This window comes from Akanthomyces muscarius, chromosome 1 (assembly GCF_028009165.1).
Source record: "Akanthomyces muscarius strain Ve6 chromosome 1, whole genome shotgun sequence".
Taxonomy (NCBI): domain Eukaryota; kingdom Fungi; phylum Ascomycota; class Sordariomycetes; order Hypocreales; family Cordycipitaceae; genus Akanthomyces; species Akanthomyces muscarius.
In genome coordinates this window covers 6,300,976-6,315,410 of record NC_079241.1, presented here as the reverse complement: position 1 = coordinate 6,315,410, position 14,435 = coordinate 6,300,976, and the positions used below count along the sequence as shown (strand labels likewise).

The 14,435-nt window shown below is 52.4% G+C and overlaps 3 protein-coding genes across 3 annotated transcripts; 2 read left to right on the top strand and 1 right to left on the bottom strand.

Moving 5' to 3' along the window:
- Nucleotides 1-6,703: 6,703 nt before the first annotated feature.
- LMH87_007141 (uncharacterized protein) lies at nt 6,704-8,926 on the top strand (the record flags this gene model as incomplete). The annotated part of the gene is made up of 8 exons (XM_056192182.1): nt 6,704-6,787; nt 6,909-7,112; nt 7,168-7,321; nt 7,378-7,490; nt 7,548-7,694; nt 7,752-7,885; nt 7,936-8,659; nt 8,735-8,926. 8 exons carry the CDS (start codon nt 6,704-6,706, stop codon nt 8,924-8,926), a joined length of 1,752 nt encoding a protein of 583 aa, XP_056060426.1.
- Nucleotides 8,927-9,746: 820 nt separating this feature from the next.
- LMH87_007140 (uncharacterized protein) lies at nt 9,747-11,704 on the bottom strand (the record flags this gene model as incomplete). The annotated part of the gene is made up of 3 exons (XM_056192180.1): nt 9,747-11,128; nt 11,238-11,295; nt 11,420-11,704. 3 exons carry the CDS (start codon nt 11,702-11,704, stop codon nt 9,747-9,749), a joined length of 1,725 nt encoding a protein of 574 aa, XP_056060425.1.
- A 1,538-nt stretch (nt 11,705-13,242) lies between these two features.
- Nucleotides 13,243-13,669, top strand: LMH87_007139 (uncharacterized protein; the record flags this gene model as incomplete). Its single annotated transcript, XM_056192179.1, has 2 exons — nt 13,243-13,354; nt 13,560-13,669. The coding sequence occupies 2 exons, from the start codon at nt 13,243-13,245 to the stop codon at nt 13,667-13,669; spliced, it is 222 nt and encodes a 73-aa protein (XP_056060424.1).
- Nucleotides 13,670-14,435: the final 766 nt, after the last annotated feature.

Genomic DNA, 14,435 nt, shown 5'->3' with positions numbered 1-14,435 from the left:
GCGATGGCGGATGGATTTGTCAAGGATGCTGGGAGGCCAACATGCTCGTCTTCTCGCACATCCCAGCAGAGAGTAGCAGAAGTGCCCCGCAGGTTCTAGCCTGTGTCGGTAGCAGCCAACTCTGCTCGGCTGCGGGCATACCGGGCATGGCTGGTATACCGGTGGTTGCCTTTTCACGGGAAGACCTGAAGATATGTAGTAATGCTACTGAATCTCAAGAGCATAGCTTACTTCACGCCCTTAAGCTCTCTGCGGCACGCCAGTGTCACCAACACAGCCCTCACTTTGGTTGGCATCCATTCTTTGTTCATCTTGGAGTCGCGGCAAAAATCGCCATCCTTTTGCATTGCAGCGGCCGACCACCAATGCCGAAACTCAAGCAGCGCCTAGCTGCGTGGCTTCTCTTGGCTCTGGGGAATCACGCTACTGTACAGCAAGTGACTGGACAGAGCAGCATCACCCGCTGCTGTTGAAAGTTCTCCTTAGCCTAGGCAATGGTCGCAAGCGCAAGCTCGCCGTGGCGCGATTGTAAATTGGGCCATGGTTTCTCCTAATTTGTTGGCACACGAACCAACGCCTGGGACATCCTGTAATTAGAACAGAAGCAACAGCTTTTAGGAGCAGCTACTGTGTAATAACAGAGCAGGCTTCATATAAAACGGTAGCTTGGCGACGTTGGTTGTTACCCCTGTCCTTGGCGCGCTTTTTGCTAAAGATGTGCTAAATATAAAAGGTGGTTCGCCGAAAAGGGGGTGTAGCGGCAACGCCCTAGACATCAGCACAGACAGTTCAACCTTGTCGGAGTAGCATTCGCATTCATTGCTGCGCCCTCTGTTCTTCAGCAATCGAAATTACCTTGAACCCTGGCTTCTTGATACTGAAGCAGGAATCAAGATTACCGACTCGAGCTGGACCTCTGGTTGGAACTGAAGAGACTTTGGAGAAACAAAAGGAGTTGGACCAGCAGCTGTCTTCCTCCATACGCTACTGCACATACAGGACGCGTAGCGTTACATGGCGCGGCCCAGCTCTCTGGATCCCCTGCTCGCCTTGTTTATGCTCCTTTTTTTAGCATCCAGCCTTTCATGATTAGTGAAAACCTTCATAGTAGCAGCAGGCAGGGAAAAACGGCAGGAGCTAAGCGAAGAGGCTTTTTTTCGTGTTCTAGTTATGCTTTTGCCTTTTCTTGTTAACCGTCTTTGGTATGGCATAAGGCACTTGCACATCTGGGGACTGCTCGCGTGAGAGTGACGGACTGTGCCAAGATTCAAAGCAGCATCAGCGTGAGCAAATGGGAGCGAGACCCAAGACAATGGAAAGACCGGTCGGCAGGGTGTGACAGGGTGAGGAGACACGTCATGGATGGACGAATAGGCATAAGCCTTTATGAAGAGCAAGTGGATTTCATCCTTACGAGCTCCAAAGTTTTTCGATTACGTTGCCTATTTTTGAGTCTTTTATTTTTGCGCCTGCATCTCGATATGGATCCTCTCGTACTTGAAAGGAAAAAACATCCAATACTTGGAGCGCCTGATGAGACAATTCGGCATTCGGAATGGCCAGGAACAGAAAACGGCGCAGCAAAAGACATAGGAGACCCCTCCTGTCATGTTCCGACGCCGTCAACGGCGCGCCGTGTCCCGTCAATCCTGTCAATCGCGTGTCGCAATCTTACAAGTCTCATTCTGGTCCCAGCAACGTAGTCGGCTACATCAAACACGTGACGACGTGTGTGTACTAGACACACTTTCCTCACGGGAAGTTGATGATGTTCCGCTACGCATATTGCTCGGCCCGGTTTTTGGTTCCCTGCTTGCTTACGCTGGCCCCCTCCTCTGATCCGGCAATCGACCCGTAGGCAGGAAAAGAAACAAAAAGGGGAAACGGCCGAGGCATAATTTTCTCCTTGGCGAGTTTATCGGGCGGCCGCTAAAACAAAAAAGCCTGGGCCTTGAAAATCTCTTTAAACCTTGGTGCCTGGCTGTCGATCTTTTAAAGAGGGTGGATGGGGCGGACGGCTTCTCGTGTATGATGCCAACAAAGGGTTAGTGCGCATTCACAAGTATCAAGCTGAACGGTGACGAAAGAACATGAAGAAAAAGAACATATAAGCCGGCAAATCACGGCGTTCCCGGTCAAGACAAGCGAACTGGTAACTACTCCAACTCGCTTCCAAGTTGGTGATGCGGTCGGAGAACATCCGTGGTGCGCACCGCGGGGTTATGCATTCACTGGTAAAGTGTTTACTTTTCTGACGCAATCAACCACCCGCTATCCCAACGACGAATCAGTTGAGTTCTGTAGCCGAAGGATATGAGCAAAACTTGGCGACTGTCGAAGAGGCGGTGTTGTATCGCCGCGAGTCGGACATTGCTGCTTACTTTGCACTGGAGCGTTCTCCGACACAAGTCCGCCGCGCATCGAGATACATCGATCAAATGTCTATCATGTGAGCTCCGATCTATGCACTGGCTGTAGGTACTCTCTGCATTCGGCAATTCGTAGTGGTCTGCGTCGAGCATCCTCGGGTTGAGTGAAATATCCATCTATTCGTTCTCCTCCGAGACGCAAACTAGCGCAGGTTCCTCTGGGATGTTGTACATGGCAATAACAACGTTCCCAAAATCTGTAACAGACGTCTGATCACGGAGGGACAGCAAAAGGGACCGGTTCTGTCACGTTGATGGGGTCATCTGGGGTCATGCAGAAGCGATGGACGCTCAGGCATAACGAATATCTAACTTCCCCGCCATTTGAACATATAGGTAGCAGCCGGACGAAGGGATGCATGAAAGATGATATAAACTCTGTTGCATTATCCAGGGTAAATTGGAGTAGGTTGTATTCCTGTGCCGCCGTGCCATCGTCATGAAGTCGATCAACATGGAATCAATGGACATGTACCTGTCCGTGCTCGCGGGGTTTTGCCTGGACTCGTCTCTTCTACGTCCTGGGCCTGACAACAAGCTTTCGCTGGCTTGGCACGTCGCGGCATAAGAGACCTGTTTTCGGACCATGTAGGCTATGTTAATCATACTTATTGAGCCAATGAGCGCAGCTACCGTTCGGGCTGCGCCCCAGCTCCGACGCGTCAACCAAGTTCACTGAACCTGGCTCATCTTGCTGCTGTGTTAAGGGCTATCGGCAAAATAACTGCATCTTTTGGCGCATGCGCATTGCTACGATTTGTGGGTGGCATGCAGTGCTCTATCGCATACCAAGCAGCATCCCTGTGCCAATCACTACATGTGGAAACTGTATGGGGAGCAAGGACTGGTGAGCATATCAAGTCTTCAACCATTTTCTCGTCTTTCATCGGACAATCAGGGAAACCTGAGGCTACTCATCCCTGACTGTGATGAAGAAGCCGTCATGACCACTTCTTGGTCAAAGTGCCGGTAGGCGCTGCCGGAGAATTTGGACAAGGCCCTTGTCATGTCTCGGATATTGAATGTCTCACTTTGTTGCACTTTGGCACTAATGAAGAAAGGGCAGTCCGGTAGCACCGTAGCATTGTATTTCCCATTCCAGCCCCATACTGCAAAAGATTGATGCAGCGCATGCCCGGCAGTTGAAGTTCTCTGGCTCTCGGTGCTCAAATAGTACAAGGTGGGCGAGCCGCATCTTCGGAGCGACCTTGGCCAGCAGATGGCAGTGATAGTGGTTGGCGCTGGCGCAAAGACGAGTGCCCCCACGCATCTCAAACGGCTCTGCCCCATTTCTCAAATAACTGCCCAAAGGCGGCCTCGCCTGGTCAAATGGACTGATCTCGTCCGATACTCGAGTCATGTGAAACAATCTTTCCGCCAATTTGGACTGACATCTCGTCAGTTGCCAAAGTCTTTTAGAAGGCTGCAAGGCATCGTCGACGCGACGCGGTAAATAATACGCCAAGAAGGCTCGGTTGGTTGACATCTCGCCGAGACAAGACTTAGGCCGTGGCAATTACGCACCGCGGCACCAGGCTTCCCTCGGTGTGTCGCTCCGAAGCTTCATGTTTCTTTTTGAAAAGAAATTGTAATTCTGCACGAGTGTTTGCGGTCTCAGCACGCTATCACGACGGTCTCGGCGCCGTTGTGACGTCTCAGCCACCCTGGTCACGACATGCTCCGTCGCGTACACGTTTTATTGGTGATACCATTGGCTTTCAACGGTTTTGTATCTCATGTTGTCATTGCTCCTTTCCTTGATGTTTGAGAGATCTGCACTGTGACCTGGCGGGTGAATCCTTCGCCCCTGAACAAAGACATTTCTTTTCTCTTCACCTCGCATGTGATTGGGAAACCAAGGCCCCTGCAAAACTCAATCAACATCCTAGTCCCGACTTTTCTGCTTTTCCCTGGTACACATGGCAACTGTCGCCCATCACTTTCCCACTCTGAATACGGAGCAAATGGCCGCTCCCCTGACCACATCCCCGGCTCGAGGTCCGCTATCCGCGTGTGGGGAGCAATTATGGGTAGAGAAAAGACATCTCGCAGCGGCCGTGCGCGTGTGGCCCTTGCTCTGCTTGCGTATTCCCATAACTCGTCCCCTGTTCAGCAGACCTTGGCAGAAGGATACACCGACGTGATGTTCCGCGTCTTGCCCGTCAACCCGTGAACAAGGCATGTGGCGCGCTCGTGTCTAGGATATTGCGGCTGCCAGACAGGACAAGTCAGTTCCGCGCAAAAGAAGGATTAAGCCCGAACCCCAGGCAAGCAACGTGCAACTGGGCAAGCAAGTGGACATATTAGTTCCACTTCCATTTGGAAAGGCCGAAAGTAGAATCTTGTAGATACCAAGAACCGGGGCAAGCGGTATTGTCCGTGCAAACCTGGTCCATCACGAACAGACGGCCTGGGCGGACACGGCTGTCGTTCGTCTTGCAAGATTGCACGGAAAGCATCGCGCCGACTCTGCGGCAAGTTCAATTTTAAAAGATACTCCGTCCTGTTCCTGTAGAAATCTCGACTCCTCGTGTACTGGTATTTACTGGTGTGGGTTTCATTCTTTGCCGATCCCAGCGTTTGAGCCGTCTGTGCGGTAGTTGTGCCATCAATGGTCTACAGTTGCGTCTTTTATACCAGATCAACTACTTGCAATAATATCCTTTCAAGCTGCTGCGTATGAAATTTGATCCAAAGCAGCAAGTCGTTGCGTCCTGCTGTTCATTGTCTCAATAAATTTTGCAGAGCCCCAGCGACAAGTCGCCCACCGCCTCGTTCCCCCACCTCGTCCCAACCCATTCTGTCCAGCCGTTGATCAGGAACCAGGCACATCTATCACTTATCACCTGGAAGCTTTGCCTGCCGTGATTGTGAGCCCGGCCCGCTGCCCGGGCTGGCCCGACAGAGCCGCGAAAATACAAACGTATTGTCAGACCAGATCCCTGAGCCCATGCAGGCGCCACGCTATTTGACTCAAACAGACAGGGACACCTTTGGAAGGATTAGGGCACTGCGCGCCTCTTTTCTGCAGATTGGCCTTCGTATTTGATGCTGAGCATGCTTTATTTTCTAGTCAGAAACTTCGAATGCACACTGCGCGTGCATCCACCGCTGATCGGAGGCAGGGGACGCCTGTCACGCCCCTCTGTGGCTTTTACGCCTCGGCGTTTCTCCGTGGTCGGCAGCTACAAGCTCCTGAGAACGCGGTGCGCGGACATGGCTTCATGTAAATGATGCCGGGGAGATGTAACTGCGTGGCTGAATTAGTGTTGCGCCGCGGTCTGAACCCTCTCCTCTTGGCGTCGGGAAGTCCATGGGCAGGGAAGAGCCAGGATTGGATTCAACTCCGTCAGAGTTAAACAACCCTTGGGCAACAGAACCAAGTCGTCAAGAGCTTCAATATGTATAGTTTGTGTAGCCACAGATACTAAGCAGTGCATGTGAGCGCCGATTTCCGGAACTGTCAGTTCACTAAATCACAAAGCTGCTTGGATCTTCGGTACAGCCATGTTGACTCGTGGGAAACTGTTGTGCAGAGTATCAAGCACTTACTCCTCCAATATTCCTCAATTCCATCAGCCATCTTGCCGCCTGTTTAAAAGGTGTAGGGTATCCTGCTCGTGGCGAATGTGGCAAATCGGGCAGGAGACCTGGCCTACCCTGCAGCGCCGCTGCATACGCGAACCAGCTGCCTGCAGCTCGATCAATGATGCTCAACTAGAATTGGTGTGCTTGTCTAGATGCAAGATCTTCGGACTGTTATTTGACGGTCTTTTGCATTTCTACTGCAGAGGTGTGTGTTAGCTGCCTGAAGGACAGCTTCCAACGCACGTTCGAACTAGTGCCTCGCCCGAATGCTTTCGTTTCGACTCGGTTGGGAATACAGTATACCTTATTTTATGTAAATCTTGCTAAATTTTTTAAAAATAAAGTCTGATGCTCATTCAACGTACGAGTCTTAAGAGAAAACATGAAACTTCACTGCGCAGTCACATTTGCACACTGTGCCGACTTTGTATACTATAGCTGTGGTATAGTGCGTGGTACGCATCATTGGCACTGTGTGTAGCCGCAGCCAAGACTTTTCCCATATAGGCAATTTTGCAGCGCTATTTTAGGGGTTGTTCTGAACAAGTGGCATGACTAGCCACAGGAGATACAGATGCAATAAAGCAGCACTAGAACTATCCCGATTGGCACACGAATGGCCTCTGTCTGTCTTTATCGCACGTCCATCATAAGCTGTGCGTAACTGCGTGTCAACGTCGCCTTTCATGGAGGCGTCACCGCTCACTCGGCAGCCTCAGCCAGAGGTCTTCACTCCGAAAATCAACCAGCTATATGCCGAGCTCTTTCAGGTAAGCCATTGCGCACTCCCATCGGCCGCATCATTGCTGACTACTCCTGGCAAAAACAGGTGCGGACAGCGCTCCAGCCCGACTACGTTTGCGACGCGACTGACCTCGAAGCACAATACAGGATGTCGAAGAGGCACGACAGTCAAGGGGCTTCTGGAGGGAGTTCTTTCTCCTCAAGCCGGATCTTGCGACGTTGAGGAATCTGCTGCAGGACATTTCTCCGGCGGACATGCTGGCCTTGGAGGGCCAGTCACAAGAGCTCTTTAGCGAAGCGATCGAGGCCCTAAAGTCTGGCCGTGGCAGCGCGCCGCAAAACGCCCTGGATGTTAGCCAATTTGGATGGCACGCGAATACCGTGGCAGAGGCTGATATTTCTGCAGACGTTAAAAGTCTTTTTGTCCTGCGTTCTGGCAAAAAGATATGCCCATCCGAGCTCGGCAATCATTGCGGTACTAGCCGGACTGGACCGCATCGATCCTGTGTTTACAGATTTTGTTAGCACTTTAGACGCAGCGATCCGTACTGGAGACGACTGTATGTATTGCGTGTGGAACCTGTGTCTTGATGCCCAAGTGCTTATCTCATGACAGTGGAATTACGACACAAGGCAATCGGTGTATTGCTGGCCATCACAGCTGGCGCATACCAAACGACGTTGCTTACATATATGATACAAAGGGATTTGTTTCCCGCGGTCATGAAGGTGAGCCACGGAAGCTTCTCTACTGCGCGCACATTTGACTGACACAGATATTGCTAGTTCATCCAAGATACCCAGTCCCCCGCTATGGTGCTAGAACCTCTCATCCTTCTAAGCTTGCTGGCCAACTACAACAAGTTTGAGTTTCAGAACCCGTACCAGCTACGGTTGAACGATTTCATCAATGAAAGAGCCATAACAATGATCGTAAATTGCATCGGTTTAGCTTGTCAGGTGACTCGTACCGACTACCTCAATGTTCAGGATGATTTACCGGAAGGCTGGACATTCAGCAGCGCATTGGGGATGCTAGGTCTTGGTGCTATTGCGCCAGGTCCGAAGCAAGAAAAGAAACCGATTTACGATGCCGAGACAGCGAAACAAATGTTTACAAAACTGTGAGTATTCGTTCTCAATAGCAACCATGACCATTATCTGACCTGCCCAGTCCAAAGGAGCGGGCAGCAGTGTTGCTAGCTGCCTATGACTTTAGCCACGCCAACAAACTATTCTGTACTAGCTTTGTGACTGCCACCAGCGAAAAGGGAACAGAGCGACCGATGGCAGCATACCTGTCTCTCACATCCTACCTTCTTCAACATGCGCATTTGTCGCACCGCTCCACATACTACGCGCATTTGAATCTCATGGTATTCCGGCTTCTCATAGAAGACCAATCCATCTGCAAGATACTGTGCAACGAGGAGTCTAAGATGGCTGTCCGCCTCTGTCGGCACCGGGCGCCGTTCTTGCCACTGGTAAAAGGCGAGCGAGTCTTGGCATGCTCGCTGCTTGACACCATGATTGACGGTATCAACCACAACCTCCGAAAGAGACTTGATGTGGCATTATACACCCTGTGCCTAGGCATTCTACTCCGGGTTATCTCATATGTATCGCGGTCGCGCACGAGATTGCACTACCATTGGGCGGAGTTCTTCAGGTCCATGTTGTCGCTAGTCCGGTTTCTAACCACTTACACGTCGGATCTCAAAGACTTGCCTCACATGGATACACTTGTAGACCATGTCGTCAATCTGCTTGCGCTGTCACTCTCAGCTGGCGAAGCTTTCCTGCCAACACCAGCTGCGTATGATGACTTGTTCTACAAAGTCGTGGAAAGCGGTGAAATCTTGACCAAGTTCAAACAAAACTACGGACTGGGAAAACGGGTGGGCAGCTCGATTGATACTCTCATAAATGTCAGCACCCACTACAAGCAACTGCTGACTGAAGGCGGCGGGAAGAAGAAGCCAAGCAATTTAACGACGACGCAGGTGACTGACGTCATCAAGCAAGGCTACGAAACTTTGAGCATCCAGGCAAAGGAGGGCCTAGATTCGTGGGATAGATATAGGGAAGCCGATGACCGTATACTGCTCAAGAACATGGCTAGAACGACTGTCGCAGATGTTCGCGAGCTGGTAGAAGAAGAGTAACCCTGTCTGGGACGTAGAATTAAAAAGCAATTATTGAGCATATGTGTGGTTAATTAAGCATAAAGCAATACTCGACTAACTGTTGAGAGTCGTGCAGCGAGATCGCCAGCGAGGTATCAGGTTCTGCTACCCCCGAGCGCCAGTTCCATCCGTGTCGCCATACGACTCCAGAACAGGTCCGTAATGAAGCTAGGCTACTCAGCAGTTTCAGAAAAAGACGTACTTAGTAGCTCCGAGAGCCGAGTATTGGTAATTATTGTAGCCGAGGGGCCCGCATATGCTGGGCGAGAAAGACCATATTGACATGTAGGGCGCGCAAGGCTTGACAACTTATGGCGACTGTTTGGCGTTACAGCGGGCCGACAACCGGTTTTAGCGGACCACAGCGCTGTCCTCTCTTCATCTCAAAAGGCAGCCACCACCCACATTAGGCACGGTCGCATTCAGTACTGCTTTGCTCAACTCGCAGCACAATAATAAACGGGTTCAACAAGACAATCTTTCGGCAGACAAAGTGGTTTGCCGCGTTCGATACTCAGCCGCAGCAAGCGAATCTATGGAACCCTTGCCTCCTTGGTGCACGCAAACGTCCATGACAAAGACAAACAAGGCATGAAAAGCGATGGGTAAAAACTATCTTCATTTCATCTTTGTAAAGTGGTATAAAGTTAAAAAGGTTGTACAGCTAATAATTATCAATGCACAGGGCGCCGACGTAGAAAAGTCGCGACCCTGTAGACACCCTCTACACACCAACACACACACGACGCAAACGCAATCGACAACTCAACGCATGCCACATCCGAAACAGCAACGACGCTTAGAAGGTGTGGTGAAGAAGACGGCGCCAAGCGGGGTAGCCAGCAATCTTTGCCCGATAGGCGTTGATCTCCTCCCAGTCCAGCTCACGGCGGCCAGTGTCGACATCCATCTTGGCGAGGGTGAGCCATCCTGTACGCTTCCACAAGAAACCACAAGCCCAGAAGAAGAGCACAACAGGAAGTGCAAGGTACGACTTGAAAAAGCCTTCAACAGTGCCGAGACCAGATTCGCCGATGGGTGCCGCGACGGCAGTATAGAACTGGGCAATGAGGACGATAAAAATCAAGAAGAGACCCAGCCAGGAACCGGCGACACCACCAGCGGCCTTGAAAGGGATCTCATCAAGAGTGTGGCCGTGGTACTTCCAAGCAGAGCGGAATCGAATGTGAGCCAGGCAAATCGAGCCCCAGGTGAACAGAGCGGCGAGGCCAGAGAGAGCCAGCAACCAGTCGAAAACAACGGCACCCGAGGTGGCCAAGCTGACGAAGGCGAGGAAGCCAAAGGCAATGATGATAAGAACCGAGAAAAGAGGACGGCCAGATCTGTCAATGTAGCTGAAGATCTTAGGGGCGTATCCCTGCTGGGCAAGGGCAGTCAGGGTGCGTGAACCACCATAAACGCCAGAAACACCAATGGAGAGAACGGAAACGAGAATGACGACGTTCATAAAGTGATCGAATCCTTTGAGGCCGGCATACTTTCCAACAAGAACGAACGGCGAAGCTTTGGCATCGGCGTAGGCGGAGTTGGACAGCAGCGCCTTGTCTTCAGAGTTGATCAAAAGGCCGACAAAGAAAAGACCGAGGATATAAAAGAGGGTGATACGCCAGAAGACCTGCTTGATAGCACCGGGAAGAGCGCGAACGGGGTTCTTAGATTCCGCGGCGGCCAGGCCGACCAACTCAGTACCGGAGAAGGCAAAGGCAGCGGTGACAAAGACGGAGCAGAAACCCTTGAAGCCGTTCTTGAAAGCACCGGGGTTGTACCAAAGCTTGGCTCCCTGGTACGTGCTGTAGGCGCCGTCCTTGGGGCCACCGCCGAGAACCAGAACAAGGGCAATGATCATGAAGATGACCGTGGCTGCGAGCTTGAATGCAGAGGCCCAGAACTCTTCTTCAGCATAACCGATTGCGCCAAAGACGTTGATGATGATGATCAGGGCCAAGAAGACGACAATCCAAACAGCAAGCGATGTATTCTCATCCCAATACTGTATGGTGATACCGCAAACTGTTAATTCGAGAGGTAATACAACAGCCCACTGGAAGACGTAATTCCAGCCCATTGCGAAGCCCCAGGAAGGATCGATGAAGCGAGTCGAATAGGTATAGAAACCACCAGAGACAGGGTACATGACGGCGAGCTCACCAAGAGCATAGACTACCGAGAAGTGTGGTTAGCGATTGATCTAAGCGACAAAATGGAGCGTCGCGGAGTCCAAGGCAGCCCTGGCACAAGTACTAGCTCGGTGCAACGAGTGAAAACATACCGACGTTGAACATCATAACACCAATAATCAAGAAATCGATGAGAACGCTACCGGGACCCTGGTAGTCGGATGCACGTCAGCGCTTTTGGTTCACAATTGGAGGGTTGAACGGGAACATGCAGCGCACACCCATTGCGAAGCCGCACGGGTTGATACAGCCGCAGCGCACCGAAGTTACTTACGCCCTTGTACAGAGCACCGCCGGAACCGACGAAGAAACCAGCACCGATGGAACCACCGATGGCAATCATGTGCAAATGGCGCCCCTTCAGCGGTCTGTCCAGCTCGACAATTCCCTCGCCATAGTGCTTCGGCTTGAAAGAGTCCAGAGTGAGGCCGTTGCGAGTGAGGAAGCTCTCCTCGGAATAAGCAGAGCCGGCTTCCTTGGGAAGGACTTGGGAAGTGCCTTCATACTCGGGGACGAAATCGCCCTTTTCGGAGGCGACAACGCCGTCTTTACCAGACATGATGGGTAGCTCTGTGCTTTCTGGCAACTGAAGAGCAACAGATGGGAGAGACGAAGGAGGTGACGGAGGAGAGAGGAAGCAATGGAAGCGAGGAAGAATAAGGAGAGTCTGGAAGGAAAAACCGATGCGGAAGTTGGGGGGGGGAAGACGCCTCTTAAACGGAGGTGCCGCACGGGAAGCTGGAAGCTTGGCTGGGAGGGTCGGACAACGCTACAATGAATGCATGTATGCAAGGAAGCTACATGGACTTCCCGTCCAGAGTTCTGTCATACTGCTCCCGAGTCGGCTCGTGGGCTAACGAGTTCGAGACTGGGGGCACCTGGGGCACCTGGAAACGGTGGCGTTGAAAGCCAAGAGGCCAGACAATCAGAACCATATTGACTCGGCAGGGGACTTTGGATGGGGGAATGGGGTGTGCCATGAGGGGGGTGCGGGTCGAATTTGGAGGCGGCCGGTGGTGACATTTTGGGGCAAAATCGAAGTTGGCTGGTGCGGTCCATCACAGTCCTGACTCTCGCAACAATGTGGGTGGTGTGGGCTCACAAGCCGTTTATGCGTCCTCATACTTTATCATTTGCGTTGGAAGAAGAGCACTGGGCACTGCACACGGAGCAGTCAACTTGGGGAGCCTTTTGCAGCTTTGAGCGATAAAAGAACCCTTCCAGAAGGCCGAGCGCGCCGTCGCGATAGCCCAGAACGATGGGGCCACCCGTATCAGTACTCTTGGTTGATGCACTGGATCCTCTGGCCAACAATGCAGAGATAAGAACGGCCTCGCCGATTCAGCTAAAAACGAAGTCATGCCACCAATTCTTCTCAGCAACAAGCCTGAGATTTCTATGAGAGGATGGCGACCAAGCGAACAGCGAAGCTGGCACGGCTGGCTATTGCATTCAGCAGAGGGCTTGCCCCGGACTGAGCTGTGGGAGCCACGAGTCGCTAGATTTAGCATCTGGGCACTACAGATCTTGGCACCACAGAAAGGTTAGGGGCCTGGCAAGGGGAGCTAAAGTTGATCCACGAGGCAGTGAACCCCGCCCCCGTTTCCCGCCTAGCTGCTGCTAGTCAAAGATACCATTGGACTGGGAAGCAGCCTCGCCAGCAACTGCTGAGAGCTAAGTTTTGGCGCCCTAGGGAAAGCGAGACGTGGTCGGTAGTCGCTGTCGCCGTCGCCGTCGCTGTCGCTGTCGCTGTCGCTGTGATTTTTGTCCATTCTCCCCTGCCGCCGGCGCAACTCAAACATTTCAGACTGCGCCCGTTCAAGAGCACCAGGTCTTTGCTGGTGCACAATGCGCCAGCAATATGTTCGCCTGGCTGGACACCTGAACTGACTGGCGCCTCCGCTGAGGCCATCATTTATGGGCTGGAACCGACCCCCCGGCGCACAGATTACGCCAGTCCGGACGACAGACCCCAAAATGGAATCGCGACTTGAAGGGGCGCGTCAGCAGAAAACGCCATTTCACTATACGCCCCCGGAGTCCTATTCTCAGTATCCGTAGCTGAGCTCGCTACCTGACCCGGGGGCCTCCCGCAATATGGTGCTTTGTACCGGTCAGCTGGATGGTGGTGTAGCGATACCTTGCTTTTTACGGCTGGACAGTATCACCTCGTCGCACGCTAGCGACTCGGTTATTACCAGCTTTCTGCGTAAGTCTGCCTCCAAAACTGTCGCATCGCGACTTTGCTGCCAACGACAGCTCGCCAGTGCCCATTTCTGTAGGGCAATTCGCACATTGCGGGGAACGGCGTTGCCGGGGACGTACAACTTCCAACGAAATAGAAAGGGAGGCGACAGAGGGCTGGCCTTCTAAGTTCTCGATAGCGCGCGCTGCTGACGCCTCATTTGGGACAGCCCCAACACGACGTGGTTCTATCATCACCCGCCTTCTGGACCCCGCATCTCTCCCCACTGAGCTGCGAAATGATGGAGCGGCCTGGCAGTTGCATGTGCTGCCTCAGTAGACAAATCATCGCGGCTGAAATGCTCCTGCTGTTCTGCATCAAACTTTCAGTGCTCTGTCCCCGAAGTCATCAACCAAGGGACCATCCGCGGCTGCTGCGACTTCTGTGCAGATCAGCGACGGGCACTGGAGTTGGGCGAGATAGTCGTCTGATTAGGTTTTCGTTAGGGTGGTGAGGCGCAGCCCCCGACAGCATTCTATGCAGCCTTCGTGCCTTCCAACCGCCTTCTGCAAGTTCGCCACCTTCCTCTTTGTGGTGAGAGCTGCAAGCCTAAATCCTTCGACGCGCTCTATCAGCGCCACATTTTGGGCACTTTCTCACATGCCGGTAAACCGCCGCGTTACGGCCAGCCAATTGAGAGCCAGGCTGCCAGTCGTCAAGTGGTGCAATTTGCGGAGTCTATTAACTACGGAACCAAAACATTGCAACTGTATTTCAGTGGAAAGTGTACCCAGCAGGCCGCCTGCCAGACGCGCTGTCCCAAGGCCAAACCTTGTTCCTAATAAGCGTAACTGCTAGGCGACTTGGCAGCCACACCAGACCCTAAACCGGCAGCCACGGCTACGAGGCTTGCAGACAACGTGTTGACTGGCCAGCCCAGACAGAAAGCGACGGGCACCAGACGGATAGCCCATCGCTTTTCTCCGAATGCTCCAAAAAGCAGCAAGCCACCACGAGGTGCTGCGAGATGTGATCTCGGCGATAGTATGGACTGCCTCGGGTCGCAAGCCCTCGTTTTCTTATCACCACGGCCCGTACGAATTTT